Raw genomic sequence first — 24752 nt, 5'->3', positions numbered from 1 at the left:
TCTCCGCCCATTAGGGCAGCCCCCTCCTTCAACATCTTCAAGAAAGCCCTCAAAACTCACCTTTTCACTCTGGCCTACCACCCCTCACAAGTGCTCTAAACCCGCAGCTGAACTCTGGTCCCCTACCTTTCGTGTCCCTACCTTTCCCTCTAGATTTTAAGCCTTTGGGCAGGGTCCTCCTCCTATTGTGTCCTACCTGATCATGCACCTCCATTACTGTGCACCCATGCTATGCATTCGAGTGAACCTAACTATCCTAATCTCCATGCTCCCATCCAGTGACTGACTAAGCATTACCTTGTACTTACTGTGCCGCGTTGTCTGGTTTTTGTTGTATTCCTGTATTGTCATATTGCTGTATGTCACCCCTAAATATTGTCTGTAACCTAAACTAATGTCCAGCACTGCGTAATATGTTGGCGCTTTATAAATACAATACATAAATAATAAATAAATTAAATAAATAAGAGCGTGAAAATATCATGTAGGAGAAATCTTCTTGTAGGAGAAAAAGTGGATTGAATTGAATATTCAATTCACTTTTTTTCCTAGGTTTTCTCCTAGGAGGTAATTTTTCATCTTCTGTTTAGAATAACTTTTTACCACTCTGCAATTGAAAAAGTACTAAAAAAAAAAAAAATACTCAGAATAATTTTGACAGTATTTGTTCACCACAAATACTGTCAAAATTATTCTGAGTATTGTCTTGTTTTCTGGTGGCTTAAAAGGCATATTATTGATAAGGTGATCAACTCGGAGAAAACTAAAGAGAAAAAGTGAATTGCTTATGCCCCCTGTATCTAAATAAACAACTCTGTGGAAGTGACGCTAATCTGCAGTCTTTATCAAATTAGTCAGGCCAACAGCTAAACATTGGCTCCTGTAATTAAATGTAATTAATTCAAAGAGGAACTGTACTGACATTTAGTAGACATGTTTTACAATGTTATACACTATTCAAGATACCCAATTGAACACTAATCATCCTGGAGGATTCCTACATCTATATATGTAGAATTCAGCAAGGTTTCACATTAACTGGTTATATGGTGGCCTTTATTCAATTCACTATTAGTCCTAAGTTTTTTCCTAGGAGATAATTTTTCATACCAAAAAGTAGATGAAAAAATACTGCCAGAATTTTTCAGAGTATTTTCTTGCTTGCTGGTGGCTTAAAATTTCATTTTATTGATAGGTGTAAAAATATCACCTAGGAGAAAATGTAGGAGAAAAAAGTAAGTTGAATGAGGGCCAGTGGGCCATATGCAATTAACTTTTACTCCTGAGTTTTCCCCTAGGTGATAGTTTCAATGTCAATAAAGTGTCAATAAAATGCATTTTGTCAATGTTAGTAAGCAAAAAAATACTCAAAATAATTTTGATTGTACTTTTTGCACCTACTTTTTGGTACCTTTTCCATTTCAAAGAGCTAAAAAGATATTTTAAATTGAAGATGAAAATGATCTCCTAGGAGAAAACTTGGGAGAAAAAGTGAATTGCATATGGGCCAGTAAGTCTGAACATTATGCCTGCAATGTTATTTTACCCAAATGGGCCTATATGCAATTAACTTTTTCACCTGACTTTTCTCTTAGGTGATATTTTCTGAAATTGTAATAAAATGCCTTTTAACCTTCCTGGCGGTTTAATTTTTCTTCCAAACAGGCAGAAATCCTTTTTTTTTTTTTTTTGTGTTTCATGTAAAGCTACCAGAGTGGTAGCTACATGAAACACCACTAGAGGGCGTATGTGGCCCTCTAGTGCAATCATCGCCGGCATCAATAGCAAACAGGGGACTGCGTATATAACACGCTCCCCTGTTTGGCTTCTCCTGTCACCATGGCGACGATCGGAATGACGTCATGGACATCAGCCGACGTCCTGACATCAGACGCCTCCGATCCAGCCCATAGCGCTGCCTGGAACTCATTGGTCCGGGCAGCGCAGGGGGGCCTCTTCCGCCGCAGCGTGTGGGCGATCGCCGCAGAGCGGAGGCGATCAAGCTGTACGCGCGGCTAGCAAAGTGCTAGCTGCGCGTACAGCACTTTAAATGGGCCAAATCGCCCCACCAGGGGCTGAGATATCTTCCTGCGCGGCATAGCCCGAGCTCAGCTCTGGCTTACCGCCAGGAAGGTTAAATCAACAACAAGCAAAAAAATATTTAAAATAATTTTGATAGTACCTTTGCATCTAATTTTGGTACTATTTCAATTGCAAAGTGCTATAAAAATATTTTAAATGCAAGATGAAAAATTATCTCCTAGGTTAAAACTCAGGAGAAAAAGTTAATTGCAATGGGCCATGGAGTGTTTAAGAGCTTTTCTAAGTACCTCATTTTAGACCTTATTGGATCCGTGCCCCCACTCCAAATTATTATTTCATTTGTGAAAAATCCAGCAGTAGTGGGTGTGCCTGGACTTTCAAACTAGGAACATAATCAACTTTGGGGGCCCAAGAAAGCCAAGAAGAGTCCTGTTGTGTGGAAGAGGATGCTTTACACATGACGGTGAAGCTACTAACCTACATCAAAACAAAATTAACTGACAACTAGGCAGAATTTAATTGGTATTAAGTGTGACAATAAATAAAACACATACGTAAAACCAAATAAAATATAAAATACTTTACCCAGTATAGAAGTAGAATGCAAACAAACTGTATCATGGCATACAGGGTGACATATTTGAAGACAGCAAATGAACTCACAAGAGCAGCACGACCTTCCCTGTGCAATCAGAATGGAACACAATTTATTAGAGCAGCAAATAGTGGTGATGTGCGGTTATAATGTGATAAATGCTTAATCAATGTAAAGTGGCCCTAACAAGTCCAAACAGTGACTTTATTTTTGAGAATGTTAAACTTTCTACACCTCCATGACACCATCAAGTATCATCATTTTATTTTTGTTCATGCCACGTGTCCTTATGTTAGCAGTGTTGTCCAGTTAACCAATAGCAATTATACTATTTCTCCTGTTGGCTTGCTTGGTAGGGCATAATTACAAACATGTACAGTATAAAGCATTGGAAATGTTGGTTACTTTATTACAAAATGCCCAAAGAGAGACCTGGGCCCATTTTTCACCTGAGTTATCTCCTAGGAGATCATTTTTATCTTCTCTTTAAAAAAATTATTTTAGAATTAAACCCTGTCATGCCTGGCAAAATAAATGTTTCTTATTCCGATTCTGAAAATAACTTTTCAGCACTCTGCAATTGAAAATGTGACAAAAAAGTAGGTGAAAAAGTACTGTTCAAATTATTCTCAGTATTTTCTTTCTTGCTAGTGCCTTAAAGGGAATTTTATTTAATAGTTGTGAAAATATCACCTAGGAGAAAAACTAAGGAGAAAAAGAGGATTGAATAAGGGCCCTTAGCTGTTAAATCTAGAGATTCTTGCATGCATTCCACAACACATCTTGGGCCATATGCAATTCACTTTCTCATCTGAGTTTTCTCCTAGGTGATATTTTTACAATACAGGTAACCACTGAAATAGCAGCTGAGGGGATTAGACCCGGCCCCACTTGGGTTAAGAATGTCGCTCTCCGTAGAAGTAGAAAAAGGGGATAAAACCCCTCCACCATGGGTGGACTCTCAAGATTAATAGTGTAGAACAGAGGCACCAGATCAGGATAAAATCATTAACAAACTTTTAAAAAGGGAGGTAGTTGTATACTTTCCTCCCTTAACTACCTGAAGACTGGGTAACGCCCATGGGTGTGACCACGGGGCAGCCCCAGGACCGCCTAACGCCATTGCCGCTCGGGAGACTGTTAGATGGCGAGCAGCAGCAGCGCTGTACTGGGGACAGCCGTGTGACACGGCTGTTAAGTGATCGGCTGTCATAGGCTTAAGCCTATGACCGCCGATCACACTGATTGGCTGGTTCTAACCTGCTTCCTCGGGTAATACAAGGAGCAACTTATCTGAACTTAAAGCAAAGAATGAGCAGAGGCTGAGCTGTTCCAAACTATTGATTAAAAACTCAAAATAATTTTTATAGTACTTTTTCACCAACGTTTTTGTACTTTTTCCATTTCAAAGTGCTTAAAGTTATTTTAAATAGAAGATGAAACATTATCTCCTAGGGGAAAACTCAGGAGAAAAAGTGAATTGCATATGGCCCAAATGAGTAGTGTTGCTGTTCCTGTTGAATTATCCCCATATATGGCAAATCCAATATGGGAATGCTCATACAGAGCAATTTCAGTGTTTGCTGGAAATATTCCACAATGTTCTGAGCCTCCACAGTAACCAATCAGTGTCCAGATATTAGTCTCTACATGGATCTTGGTCACCATGGGCTTAATTCACAAAGCACAAAGCAGTGCTAACTGTTAGCACGCTTGTGATAAGCCCCTCTTCACGCCTAAACTCAGTTTAGGCGTGTTAAAAAGAACTCACGCGCAAAGTCCCATGCGCAAAAACTTTGCGCACGCACAGTGCGGTGCGCGTGAAACGCCGCAACCGTGATGTGACGAAAATGGCGCACCTGATGCGCCTACAAGGTCACATGGTATGCGACCTTAACGCTTCAGGCACACTGCGCTGTGCGCACAGCGTTTTGTATGCGGGACTTTGCACGCAATTTGATTGTGAAAACTGTGCTAACCTAGTTAGCACCCTACTTATTACGCCCAAAGTCTTTAGGCGTGCTAACTAGGTTAGCACCACTTTGTGAATCAAGCCCCATGTTTTTGGTGACACATACCGTAACAGGTAGTTAACAACTACAGTCTCCTGAAGGGATTGGGACTCTATCCCTTGGGCAACAGTCTGGGTCAAAGCAAACGGAAGTTGTGCTCACACATACAAAATTACTACCCCCCCCCCCACAGGGTTCAGCAACAGTTTGGGGCCGAGTGCTATACAGCAGCATTAGAAGGCTATAGCCTCACAAAGCATTCATACATAGCTTAGTGTACATACAGTTTTTGTAAAACACATAATCCACCTTAAAGGACAACTATCATGAAAAAAGTAGGCAGTTAAAATCTGACAGAACCAACAGGTTTTTGGCCAGTCCATCTCTTGATGGCCTCCATGTCTTTTACAAGCAGCAAGAAGCACTGAGCATTACTGTGTGGGTTTTGTTCCAACACAACTAAGCTGCAATGTGCCAAACATGCTTGTTATTTTTTATGTGTGGCTTTGGCTGCCCCTTACTACTGAAGCACAATGTAAAACCTGCAAAAATTGGGGCCAGGGGCGTTTTAAGGCATAGGCATTCCAGGCCACTGCCTGGAGTGTCATTGGTCCTGTCTGTTTTCTGCTCCCTCTAGTGCTGGCACCTCACACTGCTCATGTCGCGTGTAATCACGATATATGTGGTAGGAGATGCTGGGTACTAGGGTGAGTGGTGAACAGACAGGTGGAAGCACAGCAATAGACTTCAGCAGAGAGGTAAGAGCACAGCTTCTGCTCCACTATACTCTGCAATTACACACTAAGCTGGGGTAGTGCAGGAAGGGGATGTGAAGTGAAATGCAACAGGATTGGTGGGTTGTTTGTATCTCAGGGACTCCCTGTATTATGCATCCACCCTTTAGGGCACATGGTGTGTGGGTATGTGGGGTTTTTTTTGGGTGGGGGAGGGGGGTGACACAGGACTTCTTGCCTGGAGTGACAAAAAGGCTAGAAACGCCCCTGATTGGGGTGTCCGCAACACCTGCATATTGTGGAGTGTGCTAGGGTTGAATGAATATATGTATCTTTTAGGGCTCGTTCACACTAGGGGCGCTTTTTTTATTTTTTAAGTGTTGGCGATTTTCACCCTGAAAGTGCTTGTGCAATGATTCCTCTATGAGAAAGTTCACATCTAAGCCGTTTGCTTTCAATCCGCTCAGATAAGCGCTGCATGGGCCATTTTTGAGGCGGTTCCGCCTCAATGGAAGTTATAGTAAAATGCAAAACGCTCACAAAATTGCTTTGTGCAGCGATTGCGTTTGCAGTTTTAAGAATAAAAGCTGCCCATCAGCCTTCATCCACCACTTATGAGCGCTTGTCTCTCCTCAAAGACCCTCCCCTTCACCATGGAGACTATACGGTGCTGTTTAATCTCTTCACATAGAGCGCTTGCTTATTATTCATCATCCTGACATAATTACAGGATGCACATTTTTCCGGATCAAAGAGATCACTTCCTGACTGATGTCACGAAGTGTAAAAATGCAATCGCTCTGCAAAAACGCTTAGAAAAGAGCTTAACAAAAACGGGCAATGCACAGAACTCAGGAAAAAAAAAACGTTTTGGGCTCTTTCACATTAGGGCAGACTTTCTGCGTTAACGCAAACGGAAGCCGTTTGCGTTAACCAAGGTAAGATGAAAGTCCATAGACTTTCATTTTACCTTTCACACTCGACGCTGCGTTTCGATGCGTTGCGGTTCCGACGCACCCGGGCGCAGTTTTTCCTCCAACGCACCCGCGAGCCGGCGTTTTCCATCGGGTTTAATTACCAGCTACCGCCGCTAATTGCGTCGCACCGCAGATACCCGACGACACGCCGCAGGCAGACAACGCGTGCAGGAGAACGGCTCCTGTTCGCGTTGTCTGATGTGAAAGAGCCCTTTGAAAACTGGCCAACACGGACGGCCACACAAACGGAATGCAATGTGAATGAGTCCTAAGAGGATGGAAATCCAGCAAAACAGCACCAGTCCACTTTTGAATTTTGCAAAATATAACATCAACAAGCTTTATTTAATATAATCAATCCAACTGACAATTACACTTTATTATGGTTCAGTCCTAAAAAAATACATGAATATGTACCCCATAAAACTTCAAGCCACAAATAGCTTAACGCACAAATAATAATCTAGTAAGCTGCTCAAAATTCAATGAACAATCAATATTCTCAAATGACCACTGCTGGGGGCTCAAGAAAACAGACTCCCAGTGGTAGAACTCAGGTTCAGTATATTGTATTACTACCTAAGATAAAATGACTAATTGCAGATAACTGCGTGCTAAATATGGAACTGTGACAATAAGAAGTGTGAATGACAATGTAAATCTTGCATTGCCTGGTCATGTGTTTAGGCAGAGATTTCCCCTAGACCATGACTTATGTTGCCTTTGCAAAAATTGAGCTCTGTTTATAGCTCTGACAGGTGTACTTTCAGATATCATTATTTACTGCTTGAAATATTATAAAATAAATATATTGCAATATAACTCAATAGTCAATATTAAATAATAGCACTTACTTAATGAGCTCAGGAACACACTGAATGTTGGTGATTTGGGAAGTGAATGGTGAAGCAACAGAAGCTTCTTGTTCAGATAGGGATATACCAGCGTGGGCTACCTTTAAAGCCTACAGTGCAAAACAGTAAAAACACACATCATCATTGGTGTATGCGACTATTAAACAATGATAGATAGATAGATAGATAGATAGATAGATAGATAGATAGATAGATAGATAGATAGATAGATAGATCTGCTTTTTTATTATACAGATTCTGATAGAAAACATAAAAATGTTATCTAATCTGTGTTCATTTAAAGCAAACCTAAAGCAAAAAAAACCCCTTTATCCTATATAATAAAACTGCTGTGTCCCTGTGTCCACCATCCCTGTGTCTATGCATTTGGCATAGTACGTATGCGCAGCACACGGGTCGACTTGGGACAGCAGAGATCCGGTGCAGGGGGCGCGCATGCGGGGCGGAGTGAGCTCAACTGTTGGAGGGGGAAAGGCAGTGCGGGAGGTTGCAGTCAAAGCCTAGCACCTGTTTTTTAACGAGCGGGCTTATTTCTAGTGATATAATAATTTGTATGCTTAGTACGGATAATTAATAGAACAGTAGTAGCAAAGAAAAGAGTCTCTTATTTTCATTTTGAGTTATATAACTTTTTTTTAGTAACATTGCATCATTGTCATATTTGCAGTTTACAAACCATCCTCTGTATTTTAAACTATAAAACAAAGCAGAAATAATGACCCTTTGAACCGTCCTGCAGTAAAATCTTATCTCAACCGGTCTCTCACTGTATCTTAGTTGATTAAGTGCTTCAGAAGACAGGACTGTCTGTTACCCAAGTTGAGTCGAAAAGTGGGGTCGATGAACTCAGAGATGCTCTTTTGCATAGATAACAACTGAAGTTTCTTAACACTTCCTGTACTGGAAAACAATATGACCCTATTTCTTTGCCATAAATGTTATATTTCTTAGTTGTACTATACAATTTATTATCTCATAAGTTTATTTTGCTTCAGGTGTGCTTTAACACATTACATTAATCTAATTGCTTGTGGTAATATCAACATTCTAAACATACATTGTGCATTACCTGGAAAAAGATTTACATCTATTACTTGGAAAAAGAATGAGGACAAAAGAAAACCACACCCATCTGTACATAATTCACCCAGGGATTTAACATCCGTAAAATACACACAGTAATGTAACTGAAGAGTGACTAACATACACTGCATTGGCAAAGCATGAGGACAAAAAACACAACACCCATCCATGTGTGTGTGATGTTTAAAGTGGAATTCCAGTTAACCCTTCTGTATTGTATGAACAGGCAGTCAACACTAGTTTTGTTTCCAAATGATCTGCAGGAGAATTTACTTCTTGTATTGCTCAAATAGCTCCCTGTTTGATTTGCTATCCATTCAATAAAATAGGTCCAAATTTTAAGGTTGGTGAATTCCAATGCAGATTTTTTTCCCCAAATTGCATTTCATTTAATGAAATAATGAGAATGGAAGAATTTGTTTAGACAGATTGTGAGCAATAGCGGAGCCGCCGCCGCGCAGGGCAGCGTGGCGGCGGCTTCCGCATCCCAGCCGGCAGTTTCCAAAACGCCCACGGAGCCGCCGGCACAGAGCAGGGCGGGCGCCACCACGGCTGACAGGATGGCGGTGGGTCCCGCTGCTCAGCCGGCGGACTTACGTGTGCGGGCGTGCGCTGACCAGGGACCTGGCCTCTCAGTGATTCAGAGGCAGAGGGTCATGCGCACGCGCGCGAGGTGGCAGGATCTTTATTCTCTGAGGAGACTGGTCAGCTGATCCGGCGATCAGCTGACCTTAGTCAGCCAATCACATGCTGACTTTAGCTCCAGCTCACTGGGCGGGCTGGTGGAACTGGGCTTCAGCATTTAAAGAGACACTGAAGCGAAAAAAAATTATGATATTATGATTTGTATGTGTAGTACAGCTAAGAAATAAAACATTAAGATCAGATACATCAGTCGAATTGTTTCCAGTACAGGAAGAGTTAAGAAACTCCAGTTGTTCTCTCTATGCAAAAAAGCCATTAATCTCTACGACTTTCAAAAGTCGTGGAGAGGGCTGTCTTCTGGCTTTTATTATCTCAACTGTTTACTTTTTCTCTGCCAGAGGAGAGGTCATTAGTTCACAGACTGCTCTGAAAGAATCATTTTGAATGCTGAGTGTTGTGTAATCTGCACATATTAGAGAATGATGCAATGTTAGAAAAAACACTATATACCTGAAAATAAAAATATGAGAATATTTTCTTTGCTGCTAATCTTCTAGTAATTATTCATAGTACACAACCAATTCATTATATCATATATTTTTTTTCGCAGTGTCTCTTTAAGCCCACAGATGTCATTTGCTCACTGTCTGCTGTCGTGAATATTTAGGTGTAAACGCTCAGACCTTAGCTCAGTTCCCTGGTGTTGATATCAAGGACATCACACCTCAGTCTAGGATTGTATTGCATATTTATCTGTGTCTTGACTTGTCTATCTTGTGTCTGGACTGGCTATCCCTGACTACTCTCTCCTCTTCTCGATTTTGTACCTTTGCCTATCTGATTCTTAGTTGCCGACCCTGCCTGTTTAACGGACTCTGAATCAGCCTTCTGTTCTTGTGCTGCTACCGTCTCTCTGTTGCCGAACCTTTTCCTCTCTGACCCTTCTCTTTTCCCCAGTGGAACGTCTCCCACTGGTGGGATATCTCTGACGCTTGCCTCTCCGAGACGCCTGCCCTAGCAGACGATTACTGCCAGGTGCTGAGATCCCAATCTTCTCTTGGGCCGAGGATCTCACACACGGGGTTCCCATTCAGAGGTAACCACACCTCTGAGGAATCACCGTGTGGTGGATATTTCCACAGTCTTGTATATTGGACATGTTTATTGTTATTCTTTCTGCTACAGTATCCAGAGGTTAGTTACACTTGCATTATTGGTGATTCTGCAGATCATCAATGATCAAGTGACATCTGCATTATTGGTGATACTGCAGATCGCCAATAATCAGATTCTCTCTGCTTACTACACCAATCATTACACAGATCAGGATAGAATGTATACAGTGAATTATCAATGGTCAGGATGGTTGGACTACAGAGAGAATATCTCAGGCAGTGCTGCTCGGATACCCCTTTTCAAAATTTGAATTGAATTCGGATCCGGATACCCAGATATCCGGATCTGAATCGGATATTTGAATCCAAACTTTTGGGTATCCGAGTAAAACTGGATATCCGAATCCAATATCCTGGATATCCGGTCGGATTCAGATATCCGGATAGAAAACCGGTAGTGGCCTGAAAATGGCTGAAATTACTTCCAAAACTCTCTCTCACTCTCTCTCTCTCTCGGACTGAATGCCTCCGAAAGGGATTTTGGCCATTGAACTATCTGCTCGGATATCCTATCTGCCCGGATTTCGGCTTTTACATGGGAAATCCGAGTTTGCTCAGATAGTGCTATTCGGATTTAGAAAGATATCTGGAATCCAAATCAAAGTTTGGATAATGGAAAAAGTTCGGATTATCTGGATAGTTTTGATACCCGAATATTGGATGAGCAGCACTGTTGTCAGGTTGGTGTGACGCTGGAATACATCTTTGTGTCTACAGCAGTGCTGCTCATCCAATATTCGGGTATCCATACTACCCAGATAATCCTAACTTTTTCCACTATCCGAACCTTGAATTGGATTCCAGATATCTTTCTAAATCCGAATAGCACTATCCGAGCGAACTCGGATTTCCCATGTAAAATCCGAAATCCGGGTGGATAGTTAGATAGGATATCCGAGAAGAGGCGGAAATCCCTTCAATGGCCAAAAACCCTTTCAGAGGTCATTCAGTCAGAGAGAGAGAGAGAGAGAGAGAGAGAGAGAGAGAGAGAGAGAGAGAGAGAGAGAGAGAGAGAGAGAGAGAGTGTGTGTGTGTGTGTGTGTGTGAGAGAGAGAGAGAGAGAGAGAGAGAGAGAGAGAGAAAGAGAGAGAGAGAGTTTTGGAAGCAATTGAAGCCATTTTCAGGCCACTTCTGGTTTTCTATCCAGCTATCTGAATCCGGCCGAAATCCAGGATATTGGGTTCAGATATCCGATTTTACTCGGATACCAAAAAGTTCGGATTTGGATATCCGATTCGGATCCGGATATCTGGGTATCCGGATCCAAATTCAATTCGGATTTTGAAAAGGGGTATCCGAGCAGCACTGGTCTAGAGATTGGAATGAGCCCCTGATTTGTTTTTTTTTTTTTTTCTTTCTTTGAAATTTTTTTTGGGAGGAATGTTTTACCTGTATTCATAGTGGGGGAAGAGTTTTTATGGAATAATATCATTATTAACGCCATTATTTATGTGAATTTCTTATTATTGGAAATAATAGTATTTTTGTGAAGACTTTTGTTCTGAATGTATATGGAAAGGTAATCATAATGTTTTTATTTTTAACCTTGAATCAATAAAAATTGATTGACAGAACACATTGGTCACTCTCACATTCTTATCTGTGAGTCCTGCTACACACTAGCAAATACACTCTTCCCAGTAGTGTTGTACACTGGGACATAATCTTGTCTCCATTCACTATTCAACTTATGGTAGTCCCTTATCTCATCCCTATTATTTTTTTCAGGTTATTTCCCTGTTACCACTCCAACCTTGTCCAATCCTTTACCATCTCTACCCCATTCCTGTTTAGTTTTCTCCCATCCCCACCACATATCCATTCACTTCTTTACGATTCTCATTCAATTTTTAGGAAGGAAACATAGAAGAGAAACATTTTGTGTCACTAACTTTTATTTTAACTAAGTATGTTATAAACATTACAGCAGAGTTTATTACTGCAATTGTAACAATGCATAAGGGATCAGTTGAAAAGGGCGCCTGAGCTGCCTGTATGAAAAGGGCGCCTTCATAGACATCAATGTTATTTCTATGTATCGGCTACAAGGTGGTAAAAAAGGCGCCCGAGTTTTTATGTAGGCTACAAGCGGACGCCCCTTGGTAGCCCATATTTTATTTGCCTACTTCGGGCTACAGAAGGGCGCCACTTTGTAGCCCATAATTTTTATTTGGCTACAAAAGGGCTCCCCGTTGTAGCCCATATATTTTTCGACTACAAGGTTTTCGGCTACAGTAGGGTGCCCCTTTGTAGCCCATATTTTTTATTTGGCTACAAGGTTTTCGGCTACAAAAGGGTGACCTACTGGAGCCCATATTTTTTATTCGGCTACAAGGTTTTTAATTCTGCTACAAAAGGGCGCCCCTTTGTAGCCAGTATTTCTTATTCAGCTACAAGGTTTTTGATTTTGCTACAAAATGGCACCCTTTAATAGCAAAAATGTTTGATTCAGGTGTGCAGGGGGTTAGGATTAGTCATCATAAGCGGGGGGGGGGGGAGGTCTTAAGGTTAGGCACCACTAGGGGAGGTTAGTCACCACCAGGGGGGGGCATAGGGTTAGGCACCACCTGAGGGGTCTTAGGGTCAGGCACCACCTGGGGAATCTTAGGGTTAGGCAACACCACCCTTTTATAGCCCAACAAATTTTGCCTATAACAGTATCCTTTTTATAACCTAAAACTAGCTTTTTTGGCTACACCAGGCGCCCTTTGTAGCCATATTTGGCATATATGGGCTACACCAGATGCACTTTATAGCTGAATTTGACATATATGGGCTACACCAGGCACCCTTTGTAGCCAAATTTGGCATATATGGGCTACACCAGGCGCCCTTTGTAGCCATATTTGGCATATATGGGCTACACCAGATGCCCTTTATAGCTGAATTTGACATATATGGGCTACACCAGGCACCCTTTGTAGCCAAATTTGGCATATATGGGCTACACCAGGCGCCCTTTGTAGCCAAAGTTGGCTTATGGGCTACACCAGGTTCCCTTTTTGCAGCCTAAGTTGGCATATGGGCTACACCAAGTGCCCTTTTTGTAGCCGAATTTGGCATATATGGGCTACACCAGGTGCCCTTTTTTCCAGGCGCCCTTTTCAAATAGACGCATGCATAAACCATCAGCAGGCCACAGGGCAAGTTCTTATACAAGTTTGTCCAGTACATTTCAAACGTGACTGTGACATAGTCACGTTTGAAATGTACTGGACAAACCTGTATAAGAACTTTTTCAAGTAAATATACTAAAATATTCTTGATCATTGGAGGGGGGTGGAGTTTATTGAGTTATGACATGACGCCTTCCTTATGGTTAGTGTACTGTCAGGAAAAGCTTGATTAGGTAGTCATTATTTCTTAGATTAGTTGTGTGCCGCAAACAACGCTAATAATGGAGCATTCCAGCATAGCATTAAGGTGGGTACAAACATCAGATAAAAGTCTTTGGAAAATGAAAGATCACAGACCAATTTTACCCCCTTCCATGTAGTATGAGAACATACCTACACATTCTATTCTATTGAGCTGAACTCCCCATCAGATAAAAATCTTTTCAAGATGCTGCACACACAGATGCTGTACACATTCAAAAGATCAGTATCTGCAAAAGATCTGTATCTGCAAAATTCATTCATAGTCTATGATATCTGCAGATCTTATACACACCTTGTTTAAAGGACTTTCATCTGCAGATCAGACAATCATCTGCAGATCCGAAGATCCATCCTGGTGGATCTGATCTGCAGATGAATGTCCGTTATGCTGGGTACACACGTTACGTTTTTTCGTGCGATTTTGCGACCCGATCGTTTTTTAGCACAATTCTGCACTCAATTCTGTGCTCGATTCTCTTATCTTCATTTGTTTTTCTTATCTTTTTCCATTCACCGCTATGAGAAATCAAGCGCGGAAACGATCGGGAGCAATATCGGGCATGACGGATTTTATCAATCACATTCCATCTATCGCATGGAAAATCGTACCATGTGTATTAGGTATTAAACAAGGTGTGTATGAGATCTGCAGATATCATAGACTATGAATGCATTTTGCAGGAACGGATCTTTTGCAGGAACGGATCTTTTGCAGGAACAGATCTTTTGCAGATAATGATCTGTTGCATGTGTACAGCATCTTTGTGTGCAGCATCGTGCAAAGATTTTTATCTGATGGGGAGTTCAGCTCAATAGAATAGACTGTGTAGGTGTGGCTCTCATACTACATGGAAGGGGGTAAAATTGGTCTGTGATCTTTCATTTTCCAAAGACTTTTATCTGATGTGTGTACCCACCTTTAAATATTACTACTGCACAATAACTACGTCTGGGATCTCCAAAATTAGTCTCAGGACAACTACAATCTATGTGTGTATATATATTCAGTATCACTGTATGTACAGCTAAAATAACAATGTGAGCTATACAACTGTATGTTGTCTGTGTGTGATATCTCCATCACGCCACCCATCATTGTTCTGTAATTTGTTTGTACTGCATCAATTATTATTTACTTGCAGAGCACCAAGGGATATAATGGTGTTATGTAGAATAATAATAATAATTGCTGTGAAGATGTGCTTCCGTTCAGAAACAAAGACATCAATGAATTCATGGCCAGGATGTGGGACAGTCAGCATTCCATCTGAAAACGTGTATGATTAGTTTGTGGTCTGGTATTTATGCAAGCCAATAAAATACTCCCACTATTGAATCCTTTCTTTTTTTTCTCTCTTTGTTAAACTCTTAAAAGCAGCCTCAGACTACTATTCCTCACCATCATTTGTTACAGCTGGTATTTTACATTTACTATTTTTGCATCGATGTGATGAATAGAACATGCGTAGCACTTTCAAATTTTAGAGTAGACTTAAAGCATCAAGGCAGGTGCAAGGAGGGCTTTTTTCTATTCCAGCTATTCTATTGTTCATCTTCTCCATAAACTTACATTTCAGCTACGTCTGCTGTTACCTTTACATATATATGGCTGAAATAACCAGCAAGTAGAAGGTATGTCCACATACTTTTCACCATTTTAACATTATTTACTTACTCCACAATCATTGGCTCCATCTCCACACATGGCCACGTAGTAACTAAACAGGGAAAAAAAATAAGAAAAGTGAGATTGTGCGTTAACACTATCATCACTAGTGTTGAGTTCAAATTTTGCATTTTTGATATTTGTAATCAAAATTCATTGTTACATAGTTACATAGTTCGTTTGTTTGAAAAAAGACATTCATCCATCAAGTCCAACCAGAAAAAATACATAAATAAATGCAAAATTTCTGGAAAATTAATAATTGATTTTGCTTTTAATCAAAATTATCATCCATAGTTTTGCAATAATGCTAATGTATGCAAAAAAATGTATTTTTCTTCTTGGGAACCACCTATGTAGGTATCAAATCAGATTGGGGATCAGTCTGATTTACTGGTGGATATTGAGGGCCATATCTAACTTCTGCCGTATATTGGGGGTTACTAATTTACAATAATGTTGGAGGATAGTGGAAGACACCTATGACTGCTGGCTTATATTGGGTGTCACTTACTAATTGTGTATACTGCCTCATAGGGATGAGTGAGCTACAGTCTTGAGCATGCTCAGTAGATGCTCCCAGTTTGCGCAAATGGTTTTTCACAATTTATGTTAAAAAATAATTTATGACTGCTGTGTCTGTAATTTTGCATAAGCAACTTATGCGATTTGAAAAAGGGCTCTATAGTCTGAAAACATGTGATTTGGTTTATCAGGTAATAGATTTGCAAATCTCTCATTTTCTGTGATCACATCCTGCTTTAGTACATTATCATAACTAGAAAATCAGAGACAGAGACTAACATATCTATCACCTGACCAGACTGATCACATGCTTCTCCATGAGTTCTCCTAGACATGACCATCACTACTGGGCCGTGTACTCAAAACTGAGATGGTAGTTTACTAAAGCTGAAGAACATTTAGCGCTGGTTCACACAGCTGTTTTGCTGGCACTTGGCGGCAATTCCCGCTAGCGTCTGGGACTCATCAGCTAAACGTTCCCATTCAAGGGAATGGAAGCGTTTAGTATTGCACGGTTACCGTTAATTACTGTCGATTGTGCAAACGTGACATTCCGATCCCGATTTACCGTGACGTTTGAGGCGACCCTATAAGCCTCATGCGGCTTCTAGGGTAGATTTACCGCCACGTCTTCATTTCCTTTTGCAGGGGCGAAAAGCCCATGTTTGATGTACCGCCACCCCAGAGCCAGGCGTCACAGGACGACGCGCCTGCCATCCATGTGAACTGTCCCTTAGGAGCACTGGAAAGCCTTTTACAGCAAATCTGGAAAGGACATTAAAAAACACTGTCTTCAATAAAATTACCAAAGTTTGCAGCTTGAGTCCTATAAGAACATAGTGTGGGTTGCTGAATGCTCAGTGAATCTGCAGTTGTAGAACTGCCACTGCAGTAAGATTTTATTTTTCCAATAAACCCCGGCTGTCTTGGATTTATGAAATGTTCCTGCAGTGGGTGTAAACTGTAAATATAACTGTACTACTACTAATTTGGTCCTCTTTCAGCAACTCCCAACATGTTGAGCTATGAACCAGTCGAAGGCTGAACTGGCCAAGTAGTAGCTGACGATTCTTTAAAATCCAGCCCATATTTCCTCGAACACTTGTCTGTTTCTCATGTTTTCAGATGTTTTCTAGCTTTAGTTAACCACTCTCTGTAATCTTAACTACATAAGTGTGGCATCAGCTCTTCCCTCTAGTTTCTAGTTCATTTTAATAATTCTACAAGTCTTTTAAATGACCTTAGGAATACACAGGCAGCTCATGGTGACCCAGAACCACCTGGAATTATTGCAAATCCTCTAGTTTTCGGGAGGCAAAATTCCCTTTAAATGACCTTAGCAAGACAAGCTTTACAGTAAATGCCTTAATGTAATAGGCTACAACTTACTCCATTTTTTGAAACTCTTCAATGAGATTAGATTTCTGTCCAGGTGACATCCTTGCAAAAACTGCACCATTCAGCAACAGCTATTGCAAAACGAAACAGCAAACAGGAATAGTTAATGTCATAGGTTTATATTTTTCCAACAAACCTAAAACATAGTGGTAGTTTAACTGTCTTTTATCAGAAATATTTCTATTCTGTCTATTTTTTAGGAGATTATAAATAATCTTTAGCAGCTATAATGACTGCTATAGTAGTCCAGGGCTCCAGGGAAGCCTGTACTCCACGGTCACTAATGCCTCTGCTCATCTTCACTCCCCACTCCTGATTTGTAACCCCTTGGTAGTTACTTTCTATGGTGTCAGTTTTTAATCTTCCTCTCACGTGACTTACAGGGAACATTTAAAGTGAAACTGAAGATTTTTAGAAAACAAAGAGTTTCACTTACCTATGGCTTCTGCCAGCCCTCTGCACAGGGGCGTTGCTAGGTTCCTGGGAGATACGGGGCACCAATAGGGAATGAATGTGAGGTGTGTGCAACACGCCGTGGTGTAATATGGGCGTGGTCATGCGTGGGTAAGTGGGCGTGGTCATAGGCAGGGCCAAATGTACATGAACATAGCAGTGATCTAACTTAAATATATTAAATAGGCAGTATGTCACATAAATAAGCCCCTCACCTGGACTCTGTATTACCTTTGGCAGGCTGGCCTGTTTGCTGTACTCTGGCAGTTATGCTACCCATGCATACTCCGTGTCCATGGGTAGCATGCGCCTCTGTCTGGTCGCTGCCTATCTGAGGTCTGACTGCAGAGGCAGTGGGGACCGGGAGCCAGAACACTGCCGGGGAGAGGGCAGGGCAGTTTCTAGGCTAAATTGCACCCAAGGCAAGGGTGTAAAATTCGCCCCCTCCCCCTCCCTGGAGCCAGGTATAAGTCACCCCCAGTATAGGTAGCCAGTCATAGTTGCATCCAGTATAGGGTAACCCATATAATTGCCACAAGTATAGATTAGATAGTTAGGTGCCCACAGTACAGGTTAGATAGGTAGGTTCCCCCAGTATAGGTTAGATAGGCAGGTGCCCCCAGTATAGGTTAGATAGGCAGGTGCCTCCAGTATAGGTTAGATAGGTAAGTTTCCCTCGTATAGGCTAGATAGGTAGGTTTCCCCAGTATAGGCTAGATAGGTAGGTTTCCCCAGTATAGGATAGATAGTTAGGTGCCTCCAGTGGCGGGGACAGTGGGCACAGGTAATTACAAACTCAAATTCATAGATAATGCTGCGCACGGTTAAAGAGTACTTGGTTAGAAAGTCTGAGCTGCAAACAGTGTCCTCTGTGTAGGCGTTGCACACTTTAAATCATCCAATACTGTTGCGCTTGTATTCCGCAGGTATCCAGCTCATTCATGTAGGGAAAGAAACACATAGAGAGGGCACATAGGGTGTAACGTACAGACTGTCTCACCCTTCGTGTAATTTTCACACACTACCAGAGCTAGTGAATAGATCCAAAACATGACAAAAGACAGCCTCCACCTCTCCCTATGAAGTGGCCGCTTACACTCAAATTTCTTGCTAGCAAGCATAGACACCGGCAGCCATTGCCATCAAAAAAATTCCATTGCCATATCCACCTTATGCTTATATTCCGCAGGTATCCAGCACATTCATGTAGGGAAAGAAACACATAGAGAGGGCACATAGGGTGTAACGTACAGACTGTCTCACCCTTCGTGTAATTTTCACACACTACCAGAGCTAGTGAATAGATCCCAAACGTGCCAAAAGACAGCCTCCACCTCTCCCTATGAAGTGGCCGCTTACCCTCAAGTTTCTTGCTAACAAGCATAGACACCGGCAGCCATTGCCATCAAAAAGATTCTTGCTGCTGGTGATATATCACCTAACCCTGGGCCGCAGCGTGCTGCCAGACAAGCATCCCCTGCTGACCCGCTTCACAGCTCTCTGTCCACAAAGGAAGAAGAATCTTTTTGATGGCAATGGCTGCCGGTGTCTATGCTTGTTAGCAAGAAATTTGAGGGTAAGCGACCACTTCATAGGGAGAGGTGGAGGCTGTCTTTTGGCACGTTTGGGATCTATTCACTAGCTCTGGTAGTGTGTGAAAATTACACGAAGGGTGAGACAGTCTGTACGTTACACCCTATGTGCCCGCTCTATGTGTTTCTTTCCCTACATGAATGTGCTGGATACCTGCGGAATATAAGCGTAAGGTGGATATGGCAATGGAATTTTTTTGATGGCAATGGCTGCCGGTGTCTATGCTTGCTAGCAAGAAATTTGAGGGTAAGCGGCCACTTCATAGGGAGAGGTGGAGGCTGTCTTTTGTCACGTTTGGGATCTATTCACTAGCTCTGGTAGTGTGTGAAAATTACACAAAGGGTGAGACAGTCTGTACGTTACACCCTATGTGCCCTCTCTATGTGTTTCTTTCCCTACATGAATGAGCTGGATACCTGCGGAATACAAGCACCACTGCCGTTTCTTGGGCCGTGCAGGGCGTGCAACTGCACTGAGCGCAGTGCTGGAGGTTGGAGCAAGGGGGCGCTGAATGGGGAGAAAGTGTCAGACTGAGCAGAGCAGGAGAGGAGGAAGAGGAAATAAGAGGAAGATGGGCGATCATGTGACCCAGCTCCTCTGCTACCACGCAGCAATGAGAGGAAGAGAAGCACCGCCCCAGCCCTTGAGGGGGAAAGGTGTTCATCCGATCAGGTATTTGTGAAGCAGCTGCTGAGAGCTCTACACAGGGCAGAGGGAGGATATCAGCAGGGGAACAATCTAGAGCTGCAGCAGAGAGGAATCACAAGGCTATTGTGCTTCTTGTTTCCAGAACATCCCACTCACATTGCAGAGCACAGAGTACTGGGAAGCTGAAGAAGTACTAGTAAGGAAATCCAGAATGATGAGAGTAACTTGTAAGCACTCTCACTCCCACCAGGTGAACTTTAGTGGGGAAGATTAATTTTGCAGGAGGAAATGAATTGACTTAGATTTTTTTTTTATGTATTGCATCAGGCAGGGGAGCTTTTTATGTCAGACAGCACACGAGATGGCTGAACGGAAGTTGTGGGTCAAGAAGTTTGGTATATGAGGTTCCCCCACAGCTATGGTGATGGATGGGAATTCCTGTCTCTTCACACAGCACAGTGAGGAGGTGTTTCTGTGTGCACAGGGCTTACAGTTTGTAGTAGTAAGGTGGACTATGGAAGCACACAGGCAGTGAGCTGGGAAGATTTAATTTCACTTTGTTTGTCCAGAGAGTGCAGCTGCATAATCTGACACCCTTTATAACTGTGGCAGCTTCTCCTTCTGGCTGTTTTTAAAGAGTACCCGAAGAATGCCATTAGGACACAGAGGTTCTGCATACAATGACCAGCCTCTGTTACTATACTGTGCCCCCCAGGCCCCCCCTGCACTCTGCTGTCCCCCAGAAATCAAACCGCCGTGCTAGCGACATGCAGCGTGTTGCTAGCAGGCTGTTTACCTCTGATTGCCTGTCACCACCGCTCCCCCGCCTCCTCTATAGCGCTGCTCTCCGTCTGCGTCCCTTCCCTCCAATCAGCTTACGGAGGTGGGGAGCTGCGCTATAGAGGAGGCGGGGAAGCGGTGGTGACAGACACTCAGAGGTAAACAGCCTGCTAGTGGCAGACTGCATGTCGCTATCATGGTGGTTTGATTTCTGGGGGACAGCAGAGCGCAGGGGGGGCCTGGGGGGCACAGTATAGTAACAGAGGCTGGTCATTGTATGCAGTACCAGCATCTGTGTCCTAATGGCATTCTTAAAACCCACCTCTGGTTCTCTTTAAAATGTACTAGAGATCAGTCATACTTACCGTTTTATACATACCTGGGGCTTCCTCCAGCCTCATGAGCACAGAGCGCTCCCACGCCGCTGTCCTCCGCTGCCTTCAGCTCTGGTATCGGGTCCCGTTAGTTCAGCCAGTCTGCGGAAGAGAAAGTGCTCTCTTTACGTATCTCTCCTGTGCCTGCCCAGTAGAGCAGACCCAATTGGAATCGGCTGTTTTTGTTCTGAGATCCGCAACAGCACCAACCGCTGGAGCCAGGGAAGGTAAATATAGCAAGCCTTATCAGGCTTGTCAGGGGAGGATTGCGGGAGGCTTCGGGGGAGCCAGCGCTGGATTGCCTGCAGCTACAGGGGAGGGGGAAGCCTCATTGGGACATTGAGGCTTCCCCCTCCCAAGGTAAGTACCCCCCCCCCCCCCGAATGTTTTTTTTTTTTTTTTTTTAATACAGGGTCTCTTTAAGAAAGTGTAAACTCCTTCTGTACTTTTTTTTTTAAGCGTTTACCTCCAAACATCAATACCAAACTGTTACTTCACACCTCATCCTATTGCATTCAGATGGTTGCTCCCCATAAATCCAAGTCTCAGCTACACTGTCCCCTCAGAGGGGCTCACAATATAATTCCTACCATAGTCATACGTTTATGTATGTGTTGTGTAGTCTGTACATGCTATCTCCTCTCTGTAATAGACATCCTTCCTTTTTCCCATTTCTGCTTATTTACACCTGATTGATATAATGTTTGGCAAAGCTAACCTCTTCAGTCAGTGTCAGATCTTGTTTTCCTCTACCATCTATGGCTCCCGCCCATTCCTGCAACAGGCTGTTACCACCACCACCCCCCCCCCCCCGCTCCCAAAACATATCTCCCACCTGCTCCTTTTTTTTTCATTTAATAGAAAGTATAGCTCAGCAGTGTGCCTTCGTGGGCCTTGCTCCCCAAAACTGACAACCTAATGAATAAACGTGAAGAGCGATATTGGTCAACCATGTACATGGACCTTAGGTCTTAGGAGTGGCGGTCGGTGAGGCCTTGGGTAGTGAAAAATACAAATCCAGCCTTGGCTGAGGGAGTCTGGATGCCAGCAAGAGGCAAGTGGCATCACCACCTGTAGTGGGGGGGGCGTATTTTTTGACCCTTGCCCTGGGAGCAGTTTGACCTAGAAACTGCACTGCGCAACAGTATTGGATGATTTAATTACAAACTCACCTTCCTCCTTCGATCCCTGCATGAAGTCTCCAGCTTCATTCTATTTCCTCCCCCGGCATCCATCCATTGGTAACAGCGCCTCCTGTGATGACATGCATCATCACGGGAGACGCTGTAAACAAAGGATGGATGCCAGGGGAGGAAATAGAATAAAGCTGGAGACTTCATGCAGGGATCAGAGGAGGAAGGTGAGTTTGTAATTATCTGTGCCCGCTATCCCTGCCACTCCGCCCAGTGCTCCCCCTCCTGCCGTTCAAACTGGCCCAAGGGGAGGATCCGAGGCACCATGGCAACAGGTTCGGGGGCGGTGCCCTGGATCAAACCCCCGACGCCACTGCCTCTGCAGCAGAGCTGTGCCCACGGCATTTCCAGATGATCCTCCATTCCCTGACGCGGCTCTCTTTACTTTATGCCTGGTAAGTGAAACTCTTTGTGATTTTTTTTTAAATCGTTAGTACCACTTTAAAGAGGAACTGTAGTGAAAATAATGTACTGACTAAAATTGCTTATTTTTTTACAATATTCATTATTTATTTAGTGTTTTCCCCTTGTAAAATATTTTCTCACTTAGGTAAATTTGGATTTTTTTTCACAGGTGGCGACCTGTTTAGTTCGGTCAGGTGCAGCTCTGCTGAATGTTTGTTTCTCAGAATTCTGAAGTCATTGAAAATAATGCCTTGTCTCCTAGAATGCTCTGGGAGGAAATTTTTGCATAGCTATATAGCCTAGACTAAGCATAACTACAGTAGAAGGACACGGCTACATACCAAAATACAGCAATATATAGATACAGGAAATGATTCTGAATTTGAAACAGTTTACTTACTGTAAAAGTGGGTATGTTTAATAATTTACTGCATTCTACTATAAGTCGCTACTGCGCTACTTTATGTCTTACATGTATATAGTAAATTATGCAATTTGTGTAAATCACTTCATAAATTGCATACATTTCAGTTAAACTGATGATACATGGCAGTAATTGCATCGGCACACAGGGGAAATAATGGCTATAAATGTGTGGGAGGGGGGGGGGGGGAGTATGGCTTTCTAGAAGAGCATGGCTATGCAGACTGGAGCTACTGGAAGTGGAGACAGGGCATCATAATATTGCTGGGAGGGTCCCATGATTTATAGTTATCCCCTGCCTTGTTAATTTTACCTTTGGAAGTAGGTTGTAGAAATACTGCACTATGACCTGGTAGGCTTTTCCAGTCATGGCAAAACAGTAGTTCACCTTTTGCATAAGTTCATTGTCTTCAATATCAATAGCCTGTCAGCAAATAAGACAAAAAGTGTCAACGTTAGAATAACTCATGAAATCTGTGTTTGGCTTTATGCTTTGTTAATGTAAAACATGATGTAAGAAATAAGTATGTAAATATATGCTTACTTACTTTATAGATGTACTTGCAGGAGCTTAAAGGCCCATACACACGTCGGATTTCCGCGAACGACGGGTCGTTTGCACGCCCCGTCGTTCCGTCATTCGCCCGCTAAATCGGGCGTGTGTACAGGCTGTCGTTCGCTTGATAAGGGTGAGTTTGAGCGATCCGCCCGGCGGATCGCTCAAACTCACCCTTATCCAGCGAACGACAGCCTGTACACACGCCCCTTTTAGTGGGCGAACAACGGAACGACGGGGCGTGCAAACGACCCGTCGTTCGCGGAAATCCGAAGTGTGTATGGGCCTTAAGGGAGGGGATCATCCATGGGAGGAGGAAGAGTAAGTGCGCATACAAGAGTTTTTGCTAAATTAGGGTTATTGATAACAGCCAGCAGTGGGATATAATGTTATGAGCCCCAAGGGGAAGCTCGACAAATACCCAACCTAGCTGCCAGTGATGAGGGTCTAGAAATCAAGCTAGGGAGGTCCCCTGGACTTCAGATCGCACTATAGCTACATTTCTAGGCTGGAAAAATAGCAGTGGAACACATCACCATGTATTGAGCTCTCTCAAAGCATTGGCTATGAAAAATTAGGTGTTCAATCACTTGTTGATTTTAATACAGTATATCTACAGTATGCCCCGGGAGAATTCATCTTAGCCTCAGAAGCGTAGACTTACGTATCTCGTATCTGGCCACAGTGGTCATTGTGAGCTCCTGCTCATTAGTGCACATGCTCTTGTCGCTGCCTGTTAGCACACAGATCAGTGAGTGGAAACACAGTTCCATTAACCAATCTTATGCTGAATACACATGGTGGGTTCGCGCACTCGATTTCCCGCTCGATTCCCGCCGATTCATTTATTTCCAACATGTCCGATTTGGATTTCGATGGATCATTAAGTCGATTCGCATGCAAAGTATGTCAAATCGACCTAATGATCCATCGAAATCCAAATCGGACATGTTGGAAATAAACAAATTGACGGGAATCAAGCGGGAAATCGAGAGCGCGAACGCACCGTGTGTATCCAGCATAAGTGTCTGTGATCAATGAGATGCCATGGTCACTGAGAAAATGAAAGTAACACATACACACAATACTTCCTGTTAGCGTACTAACAGTACACACAAGAAGATAAAGTGGGAGGACATCTAGTGGCCAAATAGTAATAGTACACCTACATATACTTCCTAAATAAAAATACACACATCTACTATTAAAATTAACACTC

The 24752-nt window shown here is 42.7% G+C and overlaps 1 protein-coding gene across 2 annotated transcripts in view; it reads right to left on the bottom strand.

Annotated features, from left to right (window-relative positions):
• LOC137571674 (probable cation-transporting ATPase 13A4) overlaps positions 1 to 24752 on the bottom strand; it is a 131479-nt gene that overhangs the window by 15835 nt on the left and 90892 nt on the right. For both annotated transcript variants that reach the window (XM_068281171.1, XM_068281172.1), the window contains 5 exons: positions 23291 to 23401; positions 17100 to 17179; positions 15195 to 15237; positions 7216 to 7325; positions 2629 to 2725 (listed from right to left, as the gene is read on the bottom strand). In XM_068281171.1, the coding sequence (XP_068137272.1) occupies positions 2629 to 2725; positions 7216 to 7325; positions 15195 to 15237; positions 17100 to 17179; positions 23291 to 23401 (441 nt within the window). The remainder of the gene's footprint in view (positions 1 to 2628; positions 2726 to 7215; positions 7326 to 15194; positions 15238 to 17099; positions 17180 to 23290; positions 23402 to 24752) is intronic.

The sequence above is a fragment of the Hyperolius riggenbachi genome, chromosome 4 (genome assembly GCF_040937935.1).
Source record: "Hyperolius riggenbachi isolate aHypRig1 chromosome 4, aHypRig1.pri, whole genome shotgun sequence".
Taxonomy (NCBI): Eukaryota; Metazoa; Chordata; class Amphibia; order Anura; family Hyperoliidae; genus Hyperolius; species Hyperolius riggenbachi.
This window is presented reverse-complemented; position numbering and strand designations above follow the sequence as displayed.